The 26,871-nt window shown below is 44.5% G+C and overlaps 1 protein-coding gene across 1 annotated transcript in view; it reads right to left on the minus strand.

Annotated features, from left to right (window-relative positions):
- LOC126471401 (argininosuccinate synthase) overlaps nt 1-26,871 on the minus strand; it is a 210,465-nt gene that overhangs the window by 169,612 nt on the left and 13,982 nt on the right. Inside the window, exon 2 of the mRNA XM_050099526.1 lies at nt 10,675-10,788. Coding sequence (XP_049955483.1) covers nt 10,675-10,782 — 108 coding nt within the window. The 5' untranslated portion in view covers nt 10,783-10,788. The remainder of the gene's footprint in view (nt 1-10,674; nt 10,789-26,871) is intronic.

Consider the following 26,871-nt stretch of genomic DNA (forward strand, 5'->3'; position numbering starts at 1 on the left):
CTGTCGTAATTTTTGGGGGACACATTTATTGTGATTAGTGTGTTGCGTACTGAGTATAAATTGCACTAATGCAAACACGTAACCAAGCTAAAAGTAAGCGGTCCAACAACTTAAGCAACATGGACCAAGGGGATAATTTGATTTCCAATATTAACGCGTCGGGCGGTTCCGAAAATGCAATGGGGAATACTTCAGACGAAATGCAAAACAGCACGAACGGGCTCACAGCAGAGCCAGAAATTAATTTGCCTCCAACTAACCAAATTGATTTAGCAGAACTCATGAAAGCCTTATTGCAACAAAATAAAGAAAACACAGAGAAACCGATCCGCGAGCTAGGGGAACAAATGACGCAGAAATCAGAAAAATCGTTCGAACAAATGACGCAGAAATCAGAAAAATCGTTCCGAGAACAAAAAGAATCATCCGAAAAATCGATCCGCGAGCTAGGCGAACAAATGACGCAGAAATCTGAAAAATCGATCCGAGAGCTAGGCGAACAAATAGACGAAAAACTAATCCAGCAGACAAATAAAGTCAACAAGTCGATGCAGAGAGTGTCCGATGATATCTCACAAAGAATAAACAATCTGGCGAGATAAAAAGTGATATTATGAAAGAATTAGGCCGTACATTTGAACAAATCGATGATCGTCTGCAAGCCTTAGAACAGAGCAAGCGGAGGGGCGATGCCGAATCTAAAGAAAGCGAAGAAGGGCTACTTAGGAATTTCCAAGAGCTGAGGGAAGAATGCCAAAGGGAGCACCAGCAGGTACTCTCGAGGGTCCAAGAGGCAGAAACGCATTGTCCCACGTCCGTTAGCAACACAATAGCGGACAACAGTTTAGCGATCCACGCGTTGGAACAGCAAGTAGAACAATTGAAGCAGACTGGGGCGGAGGACAAGAGACAAATTGATGATAAGATTGCGGCATTAGCGGACATTGTAGGCACGATGAAGCTGACGGAAAGCGAGAACAATACCACACCGGTAGCGGCCGCAGAGACCGAAGAAGTGCGTTCGCTTCTGAGATTTCAGAAGGGACAGTTCGAAGTGAACAGGCAAAACAGAGCTGTAACAGGCGAATTACAAGAACGCGTGGCGCATCTGGAAAACCGCATGGCGTGTGATTCCGAACTCGTCAATAGCATTAAAAATAGCCGTACGAACAGTGCAGAGAGGGACTCCGGCCACGAGGGAGATTTTGACGACAGGGAAGAATGTAATTTGAGGGGCAGACATGAGAATAATAGAAACATTCAAGGGCCTCGCCAGGAGGAAATGCGGGGATTTGATTTCAAACATTTCCTTACGGTGAGAAAGTTTGAGATATTCCGAAATTCGCAAAAAGGAATACATCCACGAGCATGGCTCGAGCAATTTGAGTTCTGTCTTCCTCCCGACTGGGCAAGTTCACATAAGATAGAATATATGTGTGGCTATTTGGAAGGCGAACCGGCGATTCGCATGAGGTCGGCAGCGCGTCACTGCAACTCCACTCGGGAGTTTCGACAAGCCTTTCTGTCCGCCTATTGGTCGGAAGCGGCACAAGATAGGGTCAAACATGGCATAATTATGCTGCCAAATTTGAACCAGTCTGGTTTCGGCAGCCCTGCACGCCTATTCGACCACATGCTGCAGGCAAATCAATTCCTATACGACCCATACGGGCCTGCGGAACTAATTAGGATATGCATCACCAAATTGCCGATGCACTTGCGGCACGTCATTCTTGCGGGACGATGCAAAGAGGACGTGGAAACGTTTAAGACGCTTCTCCAAGAGTTGGAATACAATACAGGAGAATGCCCGCCTAATGAGGCACAAAGTTATTACGGGGCACAGCAGCGCGATCGCAGTCGTGGCCGTCGTACTAATCAACGGCGTGACTGGTCGTCGCGACGCGAACGGAACAATAATCGGGACAGGCCGTATAGAAACTGGGGTAACAGTCGCGAACACAGGTGGAACAACGGAAATGATAGAGGACGTGGACAAGATCGTGAACGCAACAGTTATACAGGAGACTGCCCGCCTAATCAGGCACAAAGTTATTACGGGGCACAGCAGCGCGACCGCAGTCGTGGCCGTATTACTAATCAACGGCGTGACTGGTCGTCGCGACGCGAACGGAACAATAATCGGGACCGGCCGTATAGAAACTGGGGTAACAGTCGCGAACACAGGTGGAACAACGGAAATGATCGAGGACGTGGACAAGATCGTGAACGCTACAGGTACGGCAACCAGAATCGATACTACGATGAATACGGTGGGAATAGGACTGTAGGGGGAGCACCTCATGATGTCGAAATTCGGCCGGCCAATCCTAGACATAATCCAGCAAATGGAAATGAACAAAACCGGCAATGAAAAATGATCAGCGCAGAAGGCGCCCAATCAGAACAAATGAGCGACATGGCAAATGAGTAGAAAGGACAGTGAGAAGTAGAGAGGACGGTGAGGAGAAAGAATTGATTAGTATAAATTTGTGACGTATACATTTTGAATAATATGTTGGTAAAATTAATGATAAAGATGTTTTTATGTGATTGATTGAAGTGATGTTTTTAAATTTTTTTTCTTTCCTTGTGTAATTAGGATTTAGGTTGGTTCAAATGTGAACATAAAAGGTTTCTTTGTGAACGAGTGAAATGCTGTTTATGTTTTTATTGTGTAAATTGAAACGAGTCGGTCCTGAGGGAAGCAAGATCTGTGTTGAATTAATGCAAAACTCAGGGGAATATCCGATCTGTGGGTATTATGGGTCTGGCAAACCCAGGTCCCCAGCTGTTAGTAGCCTTGTTTCCGATTTTCTGCTTTCAGTGCTACTATCTATCTATTACTATTCTATATCTGTCAGTATAAATGAGGATCTCTTACTATAGTATGCGTGCTGTATGAATATTTTAAGATAGGAGAACTCTGAGAAAGGAATGAGTAAGTTTGGAATCTTGAAAACAGGATGCGATAATACGATTGTTTAACCATTGGCTTCCCAATATGCGATGATATGTTAATATTGATGATACATGTCTTTGTTGTTCTTTATAGCTGAGTACGTAAAGTGCTGTCTGTGGATTTCGTAAGTATATTGATTCCCTTCAAGGTGAAAGAAGAATTGTGGTTTGTGTAATTTACGTGGCTCTGAAATATTATTGTGGTAGTCAAATACGAGCAGTTTTTCAGCAAATGGAGAATGGAACGGAAATATGGATCCTTTCGGTAGTCTTGATTGATGTTGAGCCAGAGCCTGAAAACTTATTCTGCGTTAATACTTGTCCCAGAAAAGCGACGTTTATGTATTTTTGCTGATGCTGTGAGCATTACAGCTTACCGTTTTCGCTGGTGCGGGGTGCACTGCAGCCTATATGATTTGTACTGAGGAAATTTCCCTCTTGAAGGTAGAGGATGATTAAATAATTTTGATTATGGGAACGAAGGAAAGCTTGGTTTAAGGTAATAAGGATGAAGCAAAACATTTGTCATTTAAACTACAGGAGGATTCGGATCTTTTGTGTCTGTTGTGAGTTCAACATGTTAAGATGAAACTGTTTTACAGAATAGAGGTGACCACAATTTTGCCATTCATGAGAAATGAGTCCAGAATAACCACCACAGGCGAAATAACTGATTTGGAAGCGAAAGGTAACTTAAAGAAGGAACGAAATTGGAGCAAAATGGGTAAGAAAATGTAGTATAACCTGTATAGTGCAGACATTTTTACCGTTCTCAGAGTCATCTGCGTGATTAATTCTTGTGATAACGTAATTTTAGATGAAATTTTCTTACTGTTTTATGTGTGAATATATGAGTATGATAAATGTATAATTGCGAGTCTCTTTTCAGGTGTGCGAACAGGTATAAATGTTTTGGTGTGTAAATAACCATTGTTCTTTTTACTGTGTATGTTTAAGGAAAGTTTCTCCATATTTATCATGTGACAAGACGTATGCCGCGAGCGTCAAGAAGAGGACGAATTAGAACAATGTTGTAGTGGTATATACACGGTGTTGAAATAGCATTGAAGTAGCTTATTGGCTTAACTAGTAGTGGATAGAAGTAGAATATTGAGTAATGCATGTTTATGGGTAGTTAGTTTGTAGAATAGACAACAGGTGTGCATGTATGTGTGTGTAAATAACATGTGAACCCTATGCTGTCTTGACCTATACTTGCACAAGGCATAATCCTATTCATTTTAGTGAATTAATAAGTAGTATTGGATTTATTAAAACGTAAGTGAACCACATTAGTGATGTGGATTTAAATATTGTATTGTCAGTTCATTTAATTTTTATTTTTATACTGTCAAGTCATTTCACTTCTATTTTTTTATATTTTCACGTCATTTAACTTTTATTTTATATTTTCGATTCATATAATTTTTTTTATTTAAAAAAAATTAAGTCTCACTTTGTTCTTAAAAATTGTGAAAGACAATACTAAGTGGTATTATGTATGACATTGTGTAATCACATAAGGATGATGAAAAATTTCTGTGAATGCAGTTGAGAACGTGAAAGCGAACCGGCAAAACTCTTAAGAGACAGCGGGAGCAGCCGGACTAGTTGTAAACTGGCGGGTTTCCCAGCAGGACACGCTGTCAGCCAGGCCACTTCGGGAGCGCGGCCGACAACAAAAGAAAGTACGCGGCAAACACTTTCCCTTGTACCTGGAGCTAATGGGCGGCCGCCCCGGGCGACCCTTCCTCGAGGCGATGACCTGAGATGGGCGAGCGGTCCACCGCGCGGAAATCCATCTGCTGGCAACGCACCACACGCACGCGACCGTGACGAGACGGCCGCGGAGTAACAACACAAAGGGCGTGGAGCCTTTTGACACATACTGTCCAGAGAAACTGGCAGACTTCAACGACGCCTATCAACATCTCCTGACGGATGCCCACTGTCAAGCGACAGTAAATCATGGTTCGATGTTCTCTGGTCGCTAAGGGTGGCACAAAAGAAGAGCCATTAAGTGTCATCCTTGCCCAGGAATATCAACCTGGCGTGTCAATCGAGGATACCGCACGAATTTGACAACACAAACATGGAACCAAATCGAGATGTACGTGACACAGACCACCAAGAGAAACTTCATGAGAGGGCAGAGACGGCGGGATTGCACGCAACAGATGGACAAAAATCCCTACTGACAGCTGCGGCGACGAACCCCCTCCCCCCCCCCTTATACTGTGCCTCGGAACAGTGGAACTAGTGAGTGTATCAGTGAACAGTGATTATACGGTTCTTAGTTCAATGCATATACGTGTGTTTCTGTCACAGAAACTTTGACTCGCGTGTTTTGCAGGGATTCGATTTATTGGTGTTTACTAGACTGACTCTTGTATTTTGCAGGTGTTCTATTTATTAATTTTTTTTAGACTTTGACTCTCGTATTTTGCAGGTGTTCTATTTATTAATTTTTTTTAGACTTTGACTCTCGTATTTTGCAGGTGTTCTATTTATTGTTTATTTTAGACTTTGACTCTTGTATTTTGCAGGTGTTTTATTTATTGGTGTTTTTTATTAGATATTGACTATTGTACTGTTTTATTGATCAATGTTTGTTCTTGTGTGATGTATTAGATTTGTGTTATTTTGTTTCGTAAATTCATTCATGTGGCATTACTTCGTTTATCAGTCAGATTGCTATTCATTCTCATTGGACTGTGATCGATTAGCCTTTGCATGGGGCATATTTATAGTGAGGAACCCCTTAAGGGTAACAATCACATAATCAATTGTATTTTCAGTATAATGACACAGTGCTCATTGTTTGCTAACTAACTGAAATATAGTAGAGTGATTAAATTAATGCCACATAGTTATGTTAATTCTACAAATTATTAGTTTTATAAGATATAGAATTTTTTTTGCGATAACCACTTTGTAAAACATGTTTTTTTTTCTTATCAATTTTTGCTTTTGCGAATTGTGCATTGTAATGTTCTGCTTTATAATACTGATGTTATTTCATGTTCTTTTTTAATTGCTGTGGCACCTTTGCTATTTTCATAAATTTTGCTTGTTAATAAACAGTCATAAATTTTCCTGTGATCAGTTGGCTCTTGCAATGAGCAAATACTGGTGAACTCCATAAGGGTAACAACCAGAAATTGTTTTCATATTAATGACACAGGAACCATTGTTTTTACTTGCTGACCGAATTAGATCTACACTACCTTTTAAATAGGTGTCACAGATTGTGTTCTTTTTTTTTGTTTGAAATTGGTAGATTCTAAAGATGTGTTGAAATTATTGTGTTTTAGCAAGTAGCTGGTGTCCTTTTGCCTTTTCTTTTACACTTTTGGTTTAAGTAGGGTGTGAGAAGCCTGCTTGGGAATGTCCTAGCATGGCCAGAAAATTCCCTGCACAGTCTTTTCCCAGAGCGTTGGGGTTATGAAAGGTCTCTGTTGGATTCCTTTCATGTTTAATTTCTTAAATCTGTTGCCATTTATGGAATAAATTCCTCTTCTAAATGTACTGTGGCGTTTCTATCTGGGAGGAGACTGAGTAGTGGAACGTGTTGCTTTTACACATAAACAAGAACGATCTGTCAGACGACTACACTTTAAAACACAGTTTATATGTAATTCATGTCACACAGTCTCATACGGAACCTACATCCGCTTTCTTTTATATACTGTATATGATAAGATACTGTCATCCCCCTTCCCTTCTGTGTGAGAGTATGAATGAGCAAATGTATTTGTAGTTGCATGCTTGAGGGTAGCAGACAAGCCTGTCTGCTAGAGAACAGTAGGACCAACGTCGGAACAGGTAGCTACGCTTCCTAAAAGCAAAGAGGTTTCTATCCTTAGTATGGTTCTGTCCGTCCGTTGTCATGTTGGTATAGGAAGCTGCCCCTCTGGCCACTTCCGCTGGTCTTTGTGAGCCACCCTCAGGAAGCACGCTCGGCTGTAGGGCAGTTGCAGTGTGGCCGTGGCGAGCGTCTGAAGTGGTAAGATCTCCGGTTAAGCGCGTGTCTGTTAAGCCCGTAGGACAATGGATTTCTTAAGTTCAGCCCAACTGAAAATTTAATCACCTTTATTTCGGGTTTAGGTCTAAAATATCCGATGTTATCTTAAATTGCAGCGCAGTATTATTCTCGTGTGAAGTTCAGATTAGTTTCCGGTAGTTGCTTTGTTACTACTTTGTGAGTAAAGTGGAACTACGTGTTGATCAGTAACTCTAAATAAGATCAATCTTAAATGCGAATGCTTGTGTGATTATAACGTCTTGTCTTGACTCTATTTTCAATATAGCAACTTTTCTTTATGTTCAGCCCACGTGGGGTGTACTTTGCGAGACCACTACCACGTGCTTATATAACTGTTTGACCCATCAGGTTAATAGTAAGACGTTAGTAACCAGTTCAAGGTTTTGCTTTTGTCAATTGCTTTTCGATCTAATGTATTTTAATTATCAAAATTATTGTGGAGTTGTACGCTTTGTGTAAACCAAGTTGACCACGTGGAGCATGTGGTGTAATCATCAAAGTAGCCCTCAGCTATTCTTTTTGCGAAGACTTCACAAAGAGTTAATATGAATTTAGTATACCAGTGTGTGGTAATTACATGACGGACAGGATTGTGGTATGAACGTAATTTCTTTGGGTAAAAAACTGAATCTGTTGGTTGTGGTTAATTTCTTCTTGCTTATGTTTCAATGTTCTTCGTGAGTTATTTTATGAATGCAGTGTCGTATGCAGTCTCCCAATCTTGGCTCCATATTTTATGTGTTCCGTAAGATTACAATCTCACATTTTTCAATCGTAAATAAGGCACCAACTCAGTTATAACTCACGTATAATATGCTGAAATTTCAATGAACAATCTTAAAATAAATTTCCAAATATAAACTGATTTCTTTCTTTTTATTTAAATTCTCTTTTTATATATATATATTACCGGTTTTGTATGACTATTAAAAGATTATCATTAATGTTAGTCTGCTTGGTAAACCTAGACTAAATATCTGATGAAACAGTTGCCCAGTAATCCACGGTTAACGTCCCCAGACAGATCACGGCTTTTAACCCGCTTTTATTCTACTATTAGCACCCGATTTCAGCATAGCAAATTCATGTAGCAACATTACATTTGTCATAGTTAGAAATCGGAAAATAACATTTCTAGATACAGTGCTTAGTCAGTGTACACCACATACGCCGCGCGGGGTTAGCCGAACGGTCCACGGCGCTGCAGTCATAGACCGTGCGGCTGGCCCCCGGCGGAGGTCCGAGTCCTCCCTCGGGCATGGGTGTGTGTGTTTGTCGTCAGGATAATTTAGGTTAAGTAGTGTGTAAGCTTAGGGACTGATGACCTTAGCAGTTAAGTCCCATAAAATTTCACACACATTTTTGACCATATACGGCGAGCTGGCTGCGGTTTTGGAACTGTAGTGTAGTACAAGAGTTATAGTGTAGTAGAAGGGTTATGAGCTGTGAAATAAAGCGTAGCATATTCGTTTTCACCTCCCTCAGAATTATTTTTTTTCACCTATTGTTTTCTAAAAGATTCTGGGTTCATCTTATTAACTAAATAGGAATATTATTTGCAATAGACTATGTTATTTATTATAAATAACGTATTTGCTGCAATTCTTGTTGTAAAGGCCAGCGGCTGGAATGTTTACACAGTGGTATGAAATCTTAATGTGACTGGCCAGTCTATGTGAGAAAGTAAACAAAAGTACACTCTGGAAGTTTTTGCTATTATGAAACTTCTGTGTAGCGCACATAATATTTATCTCTTGCTTTTGTAGACTGCCTCGTGTCTGTATCTTGCCAGTAAATATCTCTTTCAGTGATGGTCAGTAGTTTAGAAAAAATCTCGTCTTCCATTCAAATGAAATTACGAAACAAAGCTCCCTCTTGAAATTATATGATGAAGTAAATTACATCAGAGTGATGGTAGTTAATGCAACATCAAGAATGTGTGTAGTATGCATGCGTAAACCGACTTTAGACACTATACTTTCACTATATTCAGTTTAAAACCGGAAATGGAGAGAATATTCAAGTGTGTTAACGAAGAACTGCTATTGGTATGTATTTCAAATCTTTATACATCATTACGTAGTGTTCTACTACCAGTAATTTGCTGTTCGAGCCATCGACGAGTGCAGAATCTTCTTTACGATTATCTCCGCTCTTGTACGACAGTTAATGCTGCTGTCTGAGGCGCTTCCAATGTCGTAAAGAAACTGTGGAATTTACGCGCGAGAAGTAGCCGGGAACTGCCAATGGAGAGCGATAAGGAGCACGTTCCGGGCGATGTAGCAGGTCGTTTCAGAGCGTGCACCAATCACAACGGACATCACTTCTGCAGGTGAGAAACACGTCCCGTGTGAAAACAGCTTAACTCTCAGCTGAAATGCGATATTTAAACAAATTATTCTAAATTTCCTTTGTAGAAGTGCGTTTTATCATTCCGCTGTTACCGAGGAAGCGCCTAATAACAAATAAATATGGCACAGTTCAACCAAGTAACATATTTATGTCTGGGTGAAGAACCAAAGGTGTAAAGTTTATCGAATTTCCTTTAACACGAAGCCTTAAAGCATTTTTCTAATCCATTCTCATTATTCTTCGATTTCTTCTTACACACTAATTTTACGAAGAACAGAAACAATGTATGAAATGGACCAATCTTATACTAATCTGTAAGATAGAATAAGAATGGATTATTTTCCTCAGAGTGATGGCTAATATGCGGTTCTATGTGTAAGCGCTTATGACGAAGTAGACAGTGGAATAGAATCGAGGTGTTAAGCACCCGAGTGCTCGAGGCAAGATTGGCCGCTCCCGTGACTATTAATCTGACGCAAATAATGTGGTAACGCTATACTATCACTTGAGAGAAAAACTGTTTATCTACCATACGTCATATGTGGAGCGTTACACCCTACTGCTATTGCATACGTAGGTATCTTCCAGCGCCACGCTGCATACTGAAGCAACGGCGGAAACATACCATTGAGATGCAGTGATTCTCTGTTTACTCACACCAGCGAATTGCTTTAGTAAGCACAGTTAAGTGGATCAGCGAAGATGGAGCAAGAGCCGTGTACGAGAAATTAGCTTGTCTCTGGCAAACTATCTGTGTCTGTAGCCAAAGTCGAGGTAGACCTGTGCGTTGGCACTCGACTCGGAACTAGCCTGTTCGAATCACCACCACTATTTTTGCATCAGGGGTGAAAAGTTCCTGATCACCACACTTTGCGCCAATGTCCTGAATTATATTCCAAACCTATCCGCAGTGTCTCACGGAGTGAGGACACGTGGCGTTGTGGATGGCGTTCCGTCCATCAAATGAGGGCGTTAAGCTCGGCGCTCCTCTTGCTGTCATTTGATGAGGGTACGATATGTGCTGGCGCAAGGTATCAACCTCCCCCTTATCTCATCATACAACAACTCATGACTCCACGCTATACACACAGTCACCTACACTCAACAGATACACTTAAGACACAGTGCACGGAAAGAGGCCATTCTGCAATTAGGCCTTTCGCAGTCTCCCAGCCAACAATGCCAGTTTGTGAACTAATCATTCAGTGCATGTTAAACCTCACGAACGCCTGGGACTACATCGCTCATGTAAGTAATATATTGCGAAAATATTTTTTCTGCATTTAGTTTCGTAAATAACAAACACAAAAACTTACCATATAAGCGATGACGTCGTACCCTTTATCGATAAGCCAGCGGAGGATACATGAAGTGTCCAGTCCTCCGCTATATGCTAGAACGACAGTGTTCTTCTGTGTTGACATCACCGACTGAAACATTAACATGACTTTATTAGTTTTCTTGCAAGAATGTGTTACAAAGTATATTTTCAATGTATCGTCTTCGAAACACGTAATCTTTAATTTCTTAGTTTAAGAGGATAAAATGTTCAGTCGATGAGGTAGTCATTTTGAACAGCTAGATAATTACAGAGAAGGAAACTGGCAGTGGCCTTTACACAGAAATCACCTGGACACTTGCATGAAGAGCCTAAATCGTGTTAACCGGACAGAGATTATTACTCCACTGCCTACGATACGAGTTCCGTAGCCCGCTGAGACACCTCGAAAGCTACAATAAAGACGTAATTTTTGTACGACTGCATGAAACCAGTCCCTTTTTTAATATCGTGATTCGTGGGCAGTGAGGAAATCCAGAACTTCCTTTATGTCACGGGCCACGATGGCGTGACGGTGCCTAGTCTGCCCCCAATAGCAGAAAACCAACTTCGGGATTAAAACTGCTGTACAGTAATCTACATCTACATTTGTACTCTGGAAATGTATGACGGAGGGTACCTACCACTGAAACGTACGTTAAAATTTCTTCCCGTGCTTATATGCTTGTCTGCGCTCTGTAATTAGACAAATTTTCTCCATGCGATGCCTCCGGTAATGATACGTAGGGGATTATAATGCATTCCTAGATTCCTCGCTTAAAGCCGGTTCTTGAAACTTTGTAGGTAGGGTTGTGTCGATCTTCAAGAAATAGGCACTGTAGTTTTTTCTGCATCTCCGTGACCCATGCATCAAAAAATCTGTAGCCATTCGTGCTGCTGTTACTTATAAACGTTAAATATCCCTCTTTAGTCCTATTTGGTACGGTTCCCATACGGATCATTAATGTACAATATTAAGAACCAGGCTCCTACACACTTCCCATGGAAACATCTGAAGTTAGTTCTACACCTGTCGGTGACTCTCCTTTCAAGACACCACGCTGTATTCTCCCTGCCAAGAAATCTTCAGTCACAAATTTCGCTTGATATCCCATATGCTCCTACTTTCGGTGATAAGCGTAGGCATAGTATTATTCAAATTCTTTTAAAATCCAAGAAACGCTGCATCCACCTGACTACCTTGATCCATGGCTTTCATGTGAGAAGAAAAACGAGAGTTGGGTTTCGCATCACTGATGTTTTCGGAATCTGTACTGGTTGGTATGGAGGACATCATTCCGTCCGAGATATCTCATTACCTTTGAGCTGAGAATATGTTCTCGGGTTCTGCAACAAATGGATGTCGATGAGATTACGGTAGTTTTGTGGAATGTGGATCATTTCTGCTACTCTTTTTGTACGCGGGTTTGACCTGTGCTTTTTTTCCAACTAGTAAGCATACTTTTTTGTTTGAGGGGTAAAAGAGGGTTTTGTTTTGTATTGTATGAGAATGGGGACCTAGAAACGACGGAGAGGTTTCGTCCCCGCCGTAGCCCATAGTGCTACACAACCCCACAACAGGCTAAGCAGTCCACTCACCCCACCGCCGCCCCACACCGAATCCAGGGCTATTGTGCGGTTCGGCCCCCAGTGGACCCCCCCCCCCCCCCCCCCCCCCCCGGGGACGTCACACACCAGACGAGTTTAACCCCAATGTCTGCGTGGTAGAGTAGTTATGGTGTATGCGTACGTGGAGGAAGTGTTTGCGCAGCAATCGCCGACATAGTGTAACTGAGGCGGAATAAGGGGAACCAGCCTGCATTCGCCGGGGCAGATGGAAAACCGCCTTAAAAAGCATCCACAGACTGGCCTGCACACCGGACCTCGACACTAACCCGCCAGGCGGATTCGTGCCGAGGATCGGCACGCCTTCCCGCTCGGGAAGCAGCGCGTTAGACCGCACGGCTAACCGGGCGGGCTAAATGAGGGTTTTACTCAGCCACAAATTCTGTATAGAATCTGATAGGGATTCCATTGGACCCTGGAACATTCTTCAGTTTTAGAATATTCAGTTCTTTCTCAGTGTAACTGGCACTAATATCTACGTCGCTCAGCATTACGGTGGCGCGATAATTAAATTGTAGTACTACACCTGAATTTTTCTTTGCAAAGGAAAACTTGAAATGTAGTACAGCTTTTTTCGTTTGGTTTGCTGTCCTCGGTTTCAGTCTCTGTGTCATCCATGAATGTCTGGACATTCACTTCGGTGCCACTGACAGCCTTTACATATTATCAGAATTTTCTGAGAGATCTTTCAACAATACTCTTCAACAGTAATCGTTGAAGGCTCCACGCATTGACTTCTTGACAACCAAACGTGTGTCATTCTGCTCCTCTCTATCTATAGCGCCATGCTTTGTTTTGTACCTATTACGCAATAGTCTCAGTTTCTTTAGAAGTTTGTTTAGAGTGATTGTATGCAATGGAGGGTCCCTCATATCACGAACTTTTCTACTATGTTCATATCTGTCAAGTACATGTTCAATTATTCTAACATGAGTAGTAGTTCTTCTACGTGTTCCTAGACGGAGATAAATGTCTGAAGTTACACAACCCCTTTGTCTAGTTTACTGAACATATAAATCCTTCTACTTGTTTCAGTTACCCTTTTTACTTTGGTAATCACTGTTGCTACAGCTGCCTCACGTCACTGATGCCAGTTTCATGGTGAACGTACTCAAAGAGGTCAGGTCTGTTAGTTGCAGTTAGATCCAGTATATTTCCATCATGAGTGGGCGTCTGAACTATCCGCTCTAGGTAGTATTCATAAAATGCATTTAGTATTGCTTCACACGATCTCTTGCACGCCCATCACTTACAAAACTGTATGTAACTATCCAAATTGATTGCTGGATGATGAAAGTCTCCTCTGATGATGACTGTATGATTGTGGAACATACGTGTTAGCGAAATGACGTTTTCTTTAAAGTTTTTGATTACAGTTGAGGGTGAGTCTTGTGGCTGATAGAAGGATATAAAGTAAGTTTACTCCCACCCTTGATTCTGAGTCTTGTCCAAACAGTCTCCCATCCAACTTCAATTTTTATTTCGGGGGATTTTGGTTTCTTGTCTACTGCGATAAGCACACCACCCTTATTTCTCATTAGTGTATCCTTTCGATATACGATTGAATTTTTCCTAATTTTTGCCGGCTTTCTACACCTAGTTTTACGTAGGCTCCGTCGCTTTTTAGGAGGGCTTGAAACCCTGGCCCTATGAGCGAATGCTTCAGCAATTAATCACTAGGATTTAATTCTGCACTCTGTCGGAGCCATTTTTTTTTTTTTGATCTTATACTCACACTTGTGGGTCCCCTACAGCTATCGTTATCTGAACTGGATGGAGGGCTGCCTAGTCCATTAAAGCTATTGTGTGCACCCCCACACACAGTCATCTACCTGGGTAGCAGAATCTCTGTGTAGTCCACACCCGACCCGGTTATGAGGGCCCTACATTTCTCAGCCCTATGGCGCAAGTCCAGGAAGTCGCAGGCTAGCTTGTTACAGAGCCTTCGAAGTCTTTGGTTCAAGCCTTAATCAGTACTGGAGACAATGCTGTAGATTGTTAGCTTCGTTGAAACTCTGTGAGTAAGGCTGGTCTTCTCAACCTTCTGTGCCAGTCATTGGAATGATCCAAGTATGATCTCGCACCCGACCCAACTTCGTTTGTTGCGATGTGCGCCACAATCTGCAGTTGGCTGCATCCTGTACCGTCAATGGCTGCCGGAATAGCCTCTTAACACGTTGAGTGAGGCCCCAGGCTTACACACTGGGTGCATGTGGTGATCCTTCTCATCCCTTGCTGTCACTTCCTTAAGTCGACAGTAATGTGCCACACGTTTGAACTGCCAATGGTTAATGGTCCCCTGTCCTTTTGCATTTGCCTCCCCTTTTACACAGGACGTGGCAGGTTTCTCAAGAGGTGAAGTGAGTGTCATTGCGCCATTTCAATATTAGTCGAAGACAACAGCTCTAATTTGTTCTCCAGGAAGGAAGGAGAGTTAGAGTTTAACATTCCGTCGACAGTGCAGCCATCAGAGACGGAGAGAAAACTCAGATTACGAAAAGATGGGGTGGAAATCGGTCGTCCTTCTTTCAAAGAAACCATCCCGGAATTTGCCTGGAGCGCTTTAGGAAAATCACGGAATCTGGATGACAGGTCGCGTACTTGAACCGTCGTCCTCTCGAATTCGTGTCCAATGTTCTAACCACTGCGCCACCTCGCTCGATTTATTCGGTAGGTGGATGGGTGTAATAACCTGAGATCTCTTTGATCCCTCCTATGGGGTACGAGTAGTAAAATATCAGTATCCACAGGAGGGGGCAATACGTGAAGTACCTTTAGCATCTCTGGTATGCATCTCTCAGTAACCCTCCCAACACATCGATTAGCAGCAGCTTCCAATCCCGTGACAGTAGTCAGGGCAGTTGCTGGTCGGGAACAGCAATTAACTCGTCCCATGCCTGAGAATAGCGTTCACAGCGGTGTTGCGTTGTGGTTAGTGCAGTTGTTCTGCAGAACAGTAAACAAATAACTTGAAACAAACCTTTCAATTTCTCGGTTTGTTACGCTTCAAGTATTTCCAGCTCCCTTTAACAACAAAAGTGATTAACGCACAACAAAGAGATTTCCGTAGTCTTCCTATGATCTACAGGCAAATTCGAGTACGATTCCTTAAAAAAACTTCGCATCTGTTTCCCTTATACATTGCATGTTTATGCTCTGCCTGTAATGAACTACAGGTCGATGGGACGTTAAAGTCGAACCTTCTTACTCTTTTAACGTATTAAACGAAATCCTCTACGAAGGTAATTAGCGGAATATGTAAGAGAAGCAGTTGAGAGTAAGAATAAAAGGGAACTCTGCACTTGTAACCGAGGGACGAGCCTTTTGAAGAGCTGATGTTTCAACCATCAGCTTTAAAATTCGGACTGAGTGGCATTTCACTTAACTCCCAGTTTCTCGTGTATCCCTCCCACCAACCCCAGCCCACGTAATGATCAGCTGCACAAAATATCGCTGATGTATTCTAACGATGGCCGCGCGGGATTAGCCGAGCGGTCTGCGGCGCTGCAGTCATGGACTGTGCGGCTGGTCCGGGCGGCGGTTCGAGTCCTCCCTCGGGCATGGGTGTGTGTGTTTGTCCTTAGGATAATTTGGGTTAAGTAGTGTGAAAGCTTAGGGACTGATGACCTTAGCAGTTAAGTCCCATAAGATTTCACACACATTTGACCATTTTATTCTAACGATGACACGTCGTTACAAGAAAAAATGGTTATACACTTATATCGAGGCGCAAGGATAGAACGCAGATGAATATGCAAATCGTGTCACTGACAAGGCCCCATCAGCTACCAACCAGACCTGGACCACATACACACCTATAGGGAAAGTAGAAGAGCAAAGGGTCGGCGTAGTGACGTCCACGCGACGCTAGACACAAAGAGCGCCAATTGTGAGGCCACTAGCTAACGCGGTGAGTCCTATCACTGATATAGGAATAGACGCAATGACGAGTAACACTAAACATGTTCCGAATGGTGTCCTGATGCACATTCCGCCACTACTTCCTAGAGAATAGGAGCATTACTAATGAAAATGGACTTTTACTCGAAAATAATGGAGTTCAAGTTTACGGTGGTTTTCCTAATTCATTTCAGGCGAATGGCGGACAGTGCTTTCAATAAGAGTACTGCCAACTCTTCCCTCTATTCTTGTGTAACAGAGCTACTACGATGTCTCTGATGACGTAGATACCGATGACACGTGAAACTTTAATCTCCTTCTGCCACTGTCATTCCTGCTTAGATCGTCCAGTGTCTGAGTTTTGAGTTTATTGTGAATCATATCATGTGCTAATACTTCCTGAATGTGTTCAGCCACTGGAAAATTCACGGGCCTCATAGATCACAGAATGGTGTTAACATATCTGTTGCGCCGGCCGAAGTGGCCGTGCGGTTCTGGGCGCTGCAGTCTGGAACCGCGAGACCGCTAAGGTCGCAGGTTCGAATCCGGCCTCGGGCATGGATGTGTGTGATGTCCTTAGCTTAGTTAGGTTTAACTACACTCCTGGAAATGGAAAGAAGAACACATTAACACCGGTGTGTCAGACCCACCATACTTGCTCCGGACACTGCGAGAGGGCTGTACAAGCAATGATCACACGCACGGCACAGCGGACACACCAGGAACCGCGGTATTGGCCGTCGAATGGCGCTAGCTGCGCAGCATTTGTGCACCGCCGCCGTCAGTGTCAGCCAGTTTGCCGTGGCATACGGAGCTCCATCGCAGTCTTTAACACTGGTAGCATGCCGCGACAGCGTGGACGTGAACCGTATGTGCAGTTGACGGACTTTGAGCGAGGCCGTATAGTGGGCATGCGGGAGGCCGGGTGGACGTACCGCCGAATTGCTCAACACGTGGGGCGTGAGGTCTCCACAGTACATCGATGTTGTCGCCAGTGGTCGGCGGAAGGTGCACGTGCCCGTCGACCTGGGACCGGACCGCAGCGACGCACGGATGCACGCCAAGACCGTAGGATCCTACGCAGTGCCGTAGGGGACCGCACCGCCACTTCCCAGCAAATTAGGGACACTGTTGCTCCTGGGGTATCGGCGAGGACCATTCGCAACCGTCTCCATGAAGCTGGGCTACGGTCCCGCACACCGTTAGGCCGTCTTCCGCTCACGCCCCAACATCGTGCAGCCCGCCTCCAGTGGTGTCGCGACAGGCGTGAATGGAGGGACGAATGGAGACGTGTCGTCTTCAGCGATGAGAGTCGCTTCTGCCTTGGTGCCAATGATGGTCGTATGCGTGTTTGGCGCCGTGCAGGTGAGCGCCACAATCAGGACTGCATACGACCAAGGCACACAGGGCCAACACCCGGCATCATGGTGTGGGGAGCGATCTCCTACACTGGCCGTACACCACTGGTGATCGTCGAGGGGACACTGAATAGTGCACGGTACATCCAAACCGTCATCGAACCCATCGTTCTACCATTCCTAGACCGGCAAGGGAACTTGCTGTTCCAACAGGACAATGCACGTCCGCATGTATCCCGTGCCACCCAACGTGCTCTAGAAGGTGTACGTCAACTACCCTGGCCAGCAAGATCTCCGGATCTGTCCACCATTGAGCATGTTTGGGACTGGATGAAGCGTCGTCTCACGCGGTCTGCACGTCCAGCACGAACGCTGGTCCAACTGAGGCGCCAGGTGGAAATGGCATGGCAAGCCGTTCCACAGGACTACATCCAGCATCTCTACGATCGTCTCCATGGGAGAATAGCAGCCTGCATTGCTGCGAAAGGTGGATATACACTGTACTAGTGCCGACATTGTGCATGCTCTGTTGCCTGTGTCTATGTGCCTGTGGTTCTGTCAGTGTGATCATGTGATGTATCTGACCCCAGGAATGTGTCAATAAAGTTTCCCCTTCCTGGGACAATGAATTCACGGTGTTCTTATTTCAATTTCCAGGAGTGTAGTTCTAAGTTCTAGGGGACTAATGACCTCAAAAGTTGAGTCCCTTAGTGCTCAGAGCCATTTGAACCATATCTGTTGCGGCCACATGTAGTAAGCGTTGCTTCACACAGTGGAGAATGGCAAAACAGAGGCAGCTGGCGATCGAGGCGTTGCGAAGTAAGCGCGGCACAGATAGCCTTGCTGACAGTTGCAGTCTACCGACAAGCTGACGCAAGGACACACACAGACCGAGCGCCAAGCGAAGCCTGGAGAGTGCTGAGTAAGGAGAAGTGAGGCCAGCACGCTAAGTTACACTGCAGTATACTGCGAGAGTAATAACAAGAAGCTACCACCGAGGGTAAAAAACGTCCTCCTGCTGGATATAAATAGTGGAGCGCAGGCAGCAACGAACAGAAGCCATTAGGAAGCAGTTCGGATCTGAGGACGGACGTGGTCCGTGTCCGAATGTTCAATCTTCGTAGGTGACGATTCCGGAAGTCTGTTCCAGCTCGCAGGAGTCATCCTTTCGCCGCCAGATGTCAGCTTCAGCTCTGGAGGTCGGCCCGAGTCCGGTCGGCACCATGGCTGACTAACTACAGCGAGAACTTCCAGTGGGACCGGCCGCAGCACGGTCTCGGTCACAAGCGCCGCTGGGGACTGACGCCCGGACTTCACGGCAACCCGGCCCCACGGCGCGTGGTCCGTCCATGGCGGGACCTCGCGGACATCGCGACTGACGGCTTCCCAGCCGCCCGTGCAGCAGGCAGCGGCAGCTGACCTCGCGGCGACGCGGCTCCGTGGGCGTGCCGCACTGGGGCGCCGAGCGGCGACGAGTTCATCTCAACCACAGGGCATCCTGGCTTCAGCGGAGCACTGGTGGCACGCATTGACAGAGAATCCACACAGCAGCAGCCAGGCGGAGGGATCCGCAGGGCTGGGCAGCGACAACGAGGGAGACATTGTAAAGAAAGTTCAATAAATAATTGTAAAACTCCACGCCGTCTCAGTCTTTGGCGCAGCCACTGTGTCTGCTGCTAACAAGTGGTGCAGAAGTCGTAACAAGTGGCCATCTGTCGTAACATATCACAGACTTTTTTGCTTGTGCTGAGATGTATGTTATTGCATTGTCGTGCTCTACGAGGTGTGTGAGAAAAGTAATGAGGCTGACAAAACTGCGAGAGATCTGACAATACTGTGTTGTTCTGCTTGTGTAGAGCGGTGTGTCCATACCTTCCAGATGCTCAGTCCGCGTTTCAGCTCCGTACAGCCATCACGTCATTATTGAAAGTGAAGTTGTGTTTACTTTGTGCATTACGAAAATAAAACGTTATTTTGTATTTTGTATTAAACCAGGAAATCTGCGAATATGCCCTTTGAAAAGTTGAAACAGGGCTAAGGGGGACACTCATAATCAAGAGCACAAGTTTCTCGCTGGCATAAATCAGTTTTGGAGGGCTGAGAACACATCGAAGATGAACTTCGCTCAAGGATACCTTCAACTTCAAAAAACGACGAAAACGTCGAACGTGTGCGCGGTCTTGTGAGATCAGACCGACGTTTAACAATAAGAATGATGGGTGACTTGTTAAACTTTCAACGTACATCGAATTTTGACCGAAGATTTGCAAATGCGAAAGGTTTGTGCCAAAATCTCAGCAGAAGGATAATAGAGGAAACGAGTGCGTTGATCTTCTTGAGAGGACTGCCAATGACCACGAATGGTTCAGTCGTGTTGTCACAGGTGAGGAATCCTGGATTTCTTAGTAGATAGTGAGAGAAAGCGGCGAAGTGAGGAGTGACATACTGGGATGTCTCCTCGCCCGGAAAACGCTCGAATAACCAAATCGAAACAATGTTCATTTGCTTTTTTGACAGTGGGGGTATCATGCATAAAAGATTTGTTCCTCCAGGAAAAACTATCAACCAACTGTTTTACAAAGACGTCTTTAAAACGCTCGGGAAAAGGGTAAATCGAGTGAGAAAAGACATTGCAGACAAGTGAATGCTGCGCCATGACAACGCACCTTGCCACACGGCCACTTCCATTATGGGAGTTTTCACCTCAAAAGGCATTCTTACAGCCCCCTATTTACTTGATCTGAGTCTTAGTGACTTGTTTTCTTTTCTCGAAACTGAAAAATGTCTTTTAAAAAGACGTCATTTTGGGACTCTGGAGTGATCGACATGTTAAACGCCCTATCAGTTGAAGCCTTTCAGCGCTGGTGCCAAGACTGGGAACAACGATTCCACTGGTGTATTGCTGCCGAAGGGAACTACTTTCAAGGGGACGATATAGTTGTTTGGCAGGTAAAAAATCTCACACACCTCTTATAACGGTGTTCGGCACGCCACACGAAAACTGCAGGAAGTGGTCTGCCAGCTCGACAAAGCGCTATTTCTCTCCGTTGTACCTAACTTAATCTTATTACGCGAGGAGTAGTTTAGAGAAAGGAATGTGTTTCGAAACTTGTGATGGAAAGCGGCTCTTGGGGTTTTGAGGGCGAATCCCTCAGTGGTCAGCACAGATAAGTCGCATTCAGGAAGATGATGGTTCAAATTCGCGTCTTGCCATCCACATTTAGGTTTTCTTGATTTCGCAAAATCGCCTCAGGCAAATGTCGGGATAGTGTCTTTGACAAGGGCATGGCCGATTTCCTTCCTCGTCATTGACACAGTCCGAGCTCGTGCTCCGTCTCATTGTCCGCCTCATTGTCGACGGGTCGTTATACTCTAATCTTCTTCCTTCCTCACACAAGAAGGCCCTTTGTGATGGGCAGCGCTTTCTCTGTAGCGTTTCCCACTCAAGTTTGTTGGCCATTACTGTGATGCTCTCACTCTGATTAAACAACCCTATTATAAGCCGCACAGCTCTTCTTTGAATGTTCTCCCTTTTCTGTTAATTCAGCTTTTTTGTGGCTTCCTATTCGGCGAACAAAACAACTGGTCAAACGTGGGCTTTATAAGCGGCCTCCATCGCGATTGAATTACAGTTCCTTATGATTCTTCCGATAAATTTCAGTTTGACAACCACATCTGTGTCGTCGCTGTATTTGAAGGCCCTCCGCATAGCTGTTAGTAGGCACTGCAACTGATCCCTGTGAATGAATGCCAATCGTGTGGGAAAACGTTGTTGGATCTATTCAGCTGTTTAAGCTTATTACATTAAATATGTTTATATCGAGTATCAGATGCCAGTCTTTACAATAAGCGCTTATTGTCTTCAGGTCTTACAGCATTTTCTAACAATTCTATAACGAGGTGCACGTGACTACACCTCAGACAGCCAAAAACATAGTCCGCCAACTTGTGTGTGTACAGGGCGTTTCGGTAATGAGGATCTGATCGCGCAGTTCCAGCAAATTGTGGGGATGCTGATGTCGGCGTTTTACCCGCTGTTCCAACGTACCCACAGATTTTCTATGGAGTGATTTTGCAGGTCAGTCGAGATGTGTTATTAAAACCAGTCCCATTTTCTTCTTGTCCAATGAACTTTGCCCTGTCGTCTTTACGTGCCCGTGTGAGCAACGGCCTCTTGCGCGATGACCGACTCTAAATGTTCATTGCATGTAGTTCCCGTTCCAATGCTCTGTCGCTGACAGTCGGGCATGGATCTATTCACTGCTAGAGGCAATTTCAGCCGGGTTTGGAAGTGATCTTAATTCTGAAGCCGTGAAACGCATCTCCCATCCCTCTCTTCAGAATTTTTTTTCCGACCGCAGTTCTGGCGTCGTGTTTCGCGACCCCGTGTGTTACACCACTGCTTGTCGACACAGTGAACAATCCGCCGCGAAACGCCAATAAATGCAACTTTGATTCCCTACGGAGCCATTGTGCACAGCGACTGTGCATTATTATTTTCATTATTATTCTTGCACATACATATTTCAGCAGAAGGATGTTTCTCTCTGCCTGTAAATCGGTAAATTCATGTGGTGATATGTACTGCTGGGAGGTTGTTCGATTATAACTCACTCAAATCCACTGAAGATGAATGTTTATAACTGAAATCTGGTTATGCAAGAATAATAAAAAACCAACTGAGTGCGACTGATTGCTGTAGTCCTATCCTTCCTTGTACCTCCAAATCCAGCAACTTCACACACCATATGGCCATCTGCACGACCATACGCGATTGCCCCTTTTTTGCCGCTCTGTCAAGTTTACCGTGTTTACGTACACTGTCCTCTTGAAACATAAATATCTCAGTGGTCGCTACTGCCTTGTGCAAGTCGCATGCGGTTGACCACGTGACTCGATCGCTGAGCCATCTGTAACGGCTTAACGAATCATCTGTGCGTGAGCATTGGGATGAATTTTTTTTTTGTCCGGGAAGCTTATTATGGACGCAGCTGCTAACGTTGTCGCGCAGGCAAACGAGAACTGCAACCGCGCCTCTTCCTTTCATCACAGGAAATGCTTTAAAGAGTGAGAACTTGGGACTTCGCGTCGTGTCGAGACAATGGGTGCTGCTGCGCTCTATGATCGATTTTCATTTTCCTATGTATGCATTTTTTCGGGTGAAACGCGCTCTACCAGAGACTGAGTGCTCTGTGTTCATGTTTGGGCAGTTGAGACTCCGCACATTACATTTATGGACAGACATCGACGTGGTTTCGTATTGAACTTGTAGCTGCACATCGTCAATGACTGGAAAAAAAGCGCAGGCGACGCCTGTATATAAGAAGGGTAGAAGGACGGATCCTCAAAATTACAGACCATCGGTTTGTTAAAGGATTCTCGAACATATTCTCAGTTCGAATATAATAAATTTCCTTGAGACAGAGAAGTTGCTGTCCATGGATCAGCACGGCTTTGGAAAGCATCGCTCCTGCGAAACGCAACTCGCCCTTTTTTCACATGATATCTTGCGAACCATGGATGAAGGGTATCAGACGGATGCCATATTCCTTGACTTCCGGAAAGCGTTTGAATCGGTGCCCCACTGCAGACTCCTAACTAAGGTACGAGCATATGGGAATGGTTCCCAAATATGTGAATGGCTCGAAGACTTCTTAAGTCATAGAACCCAGTACGTTGTCCTCGATGGTGAGTGTTCTTCGGAGGTGAGGGTATCATCTGGAGTGCCCCAGGGAAGTGTGGTAGGTCCGCTGTTGTTTTCTATCTACATAAATGATCTTTTGGATACGGTGGATAGCAATGTGCGGCTGTTTGCTGATGATGCTGTGGTGTACGCGAAGGTGTCGTTTTTGAGTGACTGTAGGAGGATACAAGATGACTTGGACAGGATTTGTGATTGGTGTAGAGAATGGCAGCTAACTCTAAATATAGATAAATGTAAATTAATGCAGATGAATAGGAAACAGAATCCTGTAATGTTTGAATACTCCATTAGTAGTGTAGCGCTTGACACAGTCACGTCGATTAAATATTTGGGCGTAACATTGCAGAGCGATATGAAGTGGGACAAGCATGTAATGGCAGTTGTGGGGAAGGCGGATAGTCGTCTTCGGTTCATTGACAGAATTTTGGGAAGATGTGGTTCATCTGTAAAGGAGACCAACTATAAAACACTAATACGACCTATTCTTGAGTACTGCTCGAACGTTTGGGATCCCTATCAGGTCGGATTGAGGCAGGACATAGAAGCAATTCAGAGGCGGGCTGCTAGATTTGTTACTGGTAAGTTTGATCATAACGCGAGTTTTACGGAAATGTTTCAGGAACTCTGATGAGAGTTTCTAGAGGAAAGGAGGCGTTCTTTTCGTGAATCGCTACTGAGGAAATTTAGAGAAACAGCATTTGAGGCTGACTGCAGTACAATTTTACTGCCGCCAACTTACATTTCGCGGAAAGACCACAAAGATAAGATAAGAGAGATTAGGGCTCGTACAGAGGCATATAGGCAGTCATTTTTCCCTCGTTCTGTTTGGGAGTGGAACAGGGAGGGAAGATGCTAGTTGTGGTACGAGGTACCCTCCGCCACGCACCGTATGGTGGATTGCGAAGTATGTATGAAGATGTAGATGTAGATGAAGAAATAAGCCCCGTGTATGTTTTCTCCCAACTTGACTGCACGCTGTGTACACCGGGTTTCTGACAGACACGTTTCCATTTTCTTAGTAGAGATCCTATCTGATCTTCGTGAAACTATATCGTTCCAGCAATATGGCGTATAAGGAAACTTTGCACAAATTGCTTGTGAACGGATGCAGAAAACATTCTCTGAGTGGTATGTAGAAAAACGAATGTCAGTTTCGTGACCAACTCGTCCATATGATCCGATCCTATTTGGTTTCTTCTTATAGCACCATGTGAAAAGTCTTGTGTACGAAGAACTTGTCGAACCCGAATAGGATCTTCTGACAAGAATTATCGCTACTTGCGGCACTGTTCCAACAACCCCAGCGTTATTTGATCGTGTACGGCAGAGCTCGTGAGTGACGACGTACTGTCTGCGGAGATGCGTGGGCATGCCTTCTGGAACAACTGGTACGAATGCAACACACTGTCCAAGTGAGTAAAATTGTTACAAAATTCGCCTTCTTGGATTTTTATTAGCGTCAGCGGACCAACGGTAAAATCTAAATGTGCTCATTTCCGCTGATAACTTTAGATTCAGGAGGTTACGGATCGGGGTCCGATGTTTCAGATTAATACACTTTTACTTCTTCATCTTCCCTCAGAGGTAGTAGCTTCGTCACGAAAGCATACTGCAAATCGTGAACAGTCACACTCCGAACACTACGTTAGCTTATGGCGGTGCTTCTAGATTATTGGCGACATATGAGTTCTGTCTGCTAGGAAGTTTTCAGTCCAGTCGCATGTATGTTTCTAAACAACATAAGCACTTATTTAGTGTGCTACAGGACGTTTTGAGATGTCAAGAGATATCTCATCAACTCCGGCTCCGCCAACTGCAGCCTACTAAATCTCGTGAAAGAACAGAAGAATCTGAGAGTTATACAATCGACGTTTGCGGGATTATTACTGATTATTTTCTTGTCCAGGTTGCGGTGCATTGTGGGTCAGGTTTTATAACTGTAGTACTGATTAACAATCGAATAAGCGCACCAGTTGCACTTTTTTTTTTCTTTTAGATGGCACGACAGCTCATTTTTCAGTGGCTATATGTCTGTCGTCATGAGGGTACACAGACAGGGATGGGAGCCGAAACTGGTCGTGCTATTTAAAAGAAAAAAGTGCAACTGGACCGTTTATTCGATTACAAATCCTTACCGATTTCTGCATAGGAGTTGTTCATCTCTAAAAAAATAATCATACGCGAGAATGAAAAGTACTAACTCAAGGCCCCTTCTGCAACCTATTTATAATACACAGCGTTCAGTTATAGCTTCTGGATTATTTCTTTGCCCACTATGGAATCAAATCCTTCCGCTACCATGTCTGCACCACGGTTCAAGAGTGGTTGCCGAGAGACCATAATGTGTAATCATATCTCTTTCTGTCGTCGCGTTTGTGCGTGAACTGAGACTTACCACGCGATACTGAGGGGTGAAACACCATCGAAGCAAATGTAGTGCAGGTTTAGATGCCTGTAAGGTGTATATGCAGTAGGTGCCATTGTTACTGCCGCATGGCGACAGATTTGGCGATGCCCTCTCTGTGTCCTGAATTTGGAGCAGTAGGGGGCACACTTTTCCTGGATCATGTAGAGCTCAAAATATGTGCCCGTTTCCTTTCCCAACCGGTTGAACAGTCTGTAGTGGTGGACGAAGAAACCATTTGAGACAATCGCATTGGCACTGTAGTGGACCCTAGCAAGCCCAGGATTACTTCTGGAGGAGATCGAGCAGACACTACAGCACGCACTAAATATTAAATCACTTTATTGAATCGTGAACGAGATAGAATACTTAACATGGAAACAATCCCGGTCCACAGGAATGATAAATGCGATAAATGCCTATGTTACTGTCGCTCGAACACAATAGCTTATCACTCGATACATTACAGAATGATTGTCTCATCTCAACGTACAGTTGACTATAAACTTTGTAATGCAACACACGTTGCTGGATCTGTAGTAAGACGATGCTGGCGTCTTAGGTGACGATGATTAGAGAGTGGGGAGAGCGGCGCTGCGCTCTGACGTAAGTACTCTTCTGGCAGCGGTGGCGTATGGGCGTGTCTCTCTTTCGTCGCTGCCGTCCTTACTTGTGGTCCTGTCGGTCTGCACCAACTCTGACATCGCACCTCGTTCCAGAATGAGATTTTCCCTCTGCAGCAGAGTGTGCGCTGATATGAAACTTCCTGGGAGATTAAAACTGTGTGCCGGACCGAGACTCGAACTCGGAACCTTTGCCTTTTGCGGGCAAGTGCTCTACCGTCTGAGTTACCCAAGCACGACTCACGCTCGGTCCTCATAGCTTTACTTCTGCCAGTACCTCGTCTCCTACCTTCCAAATTTTACAGAAGCTCTCCTGCGAAACTTGCAGAACTAGCACTCCTGAAAGAAAGGATATTGCGGAGACATGGCTTAGCCACAGCCTGGGGGATGTTTCCAGAATGAGATTTTCACTCTGCAGTGGAGTGTGCGCTGATATGAAACTTCCTGGCAGATTAAAACTGTGTGCCAGACCGAGACTCGAACTCGGGACCTCGGGACAGATTGTAGCGCACTTGCCTGCGAAAGGCAAAGGTCCCCTCTCCCCCACTTACCACTGCTGTGACAGACCATGGAATTTCAT

The sequence above is a fragment of the Schistocerca serialis genome, chromosome 3 (genome assembly GCF_023864345.2).
Source record: "Schistocerca serialis cubense isolate TAMUIC-IGC-003099 chromosome 3, iqSchSeri2.2, whole genome shotgun sequence".
In the NCBI taxonomy this organism is placed as follows: domain Eukaryota; kingdom Metazoa; phylum Arthropoda; class Insecta; order Orthoptera; family Acrididae; genus Schistocerca; species Schistocerca serialis.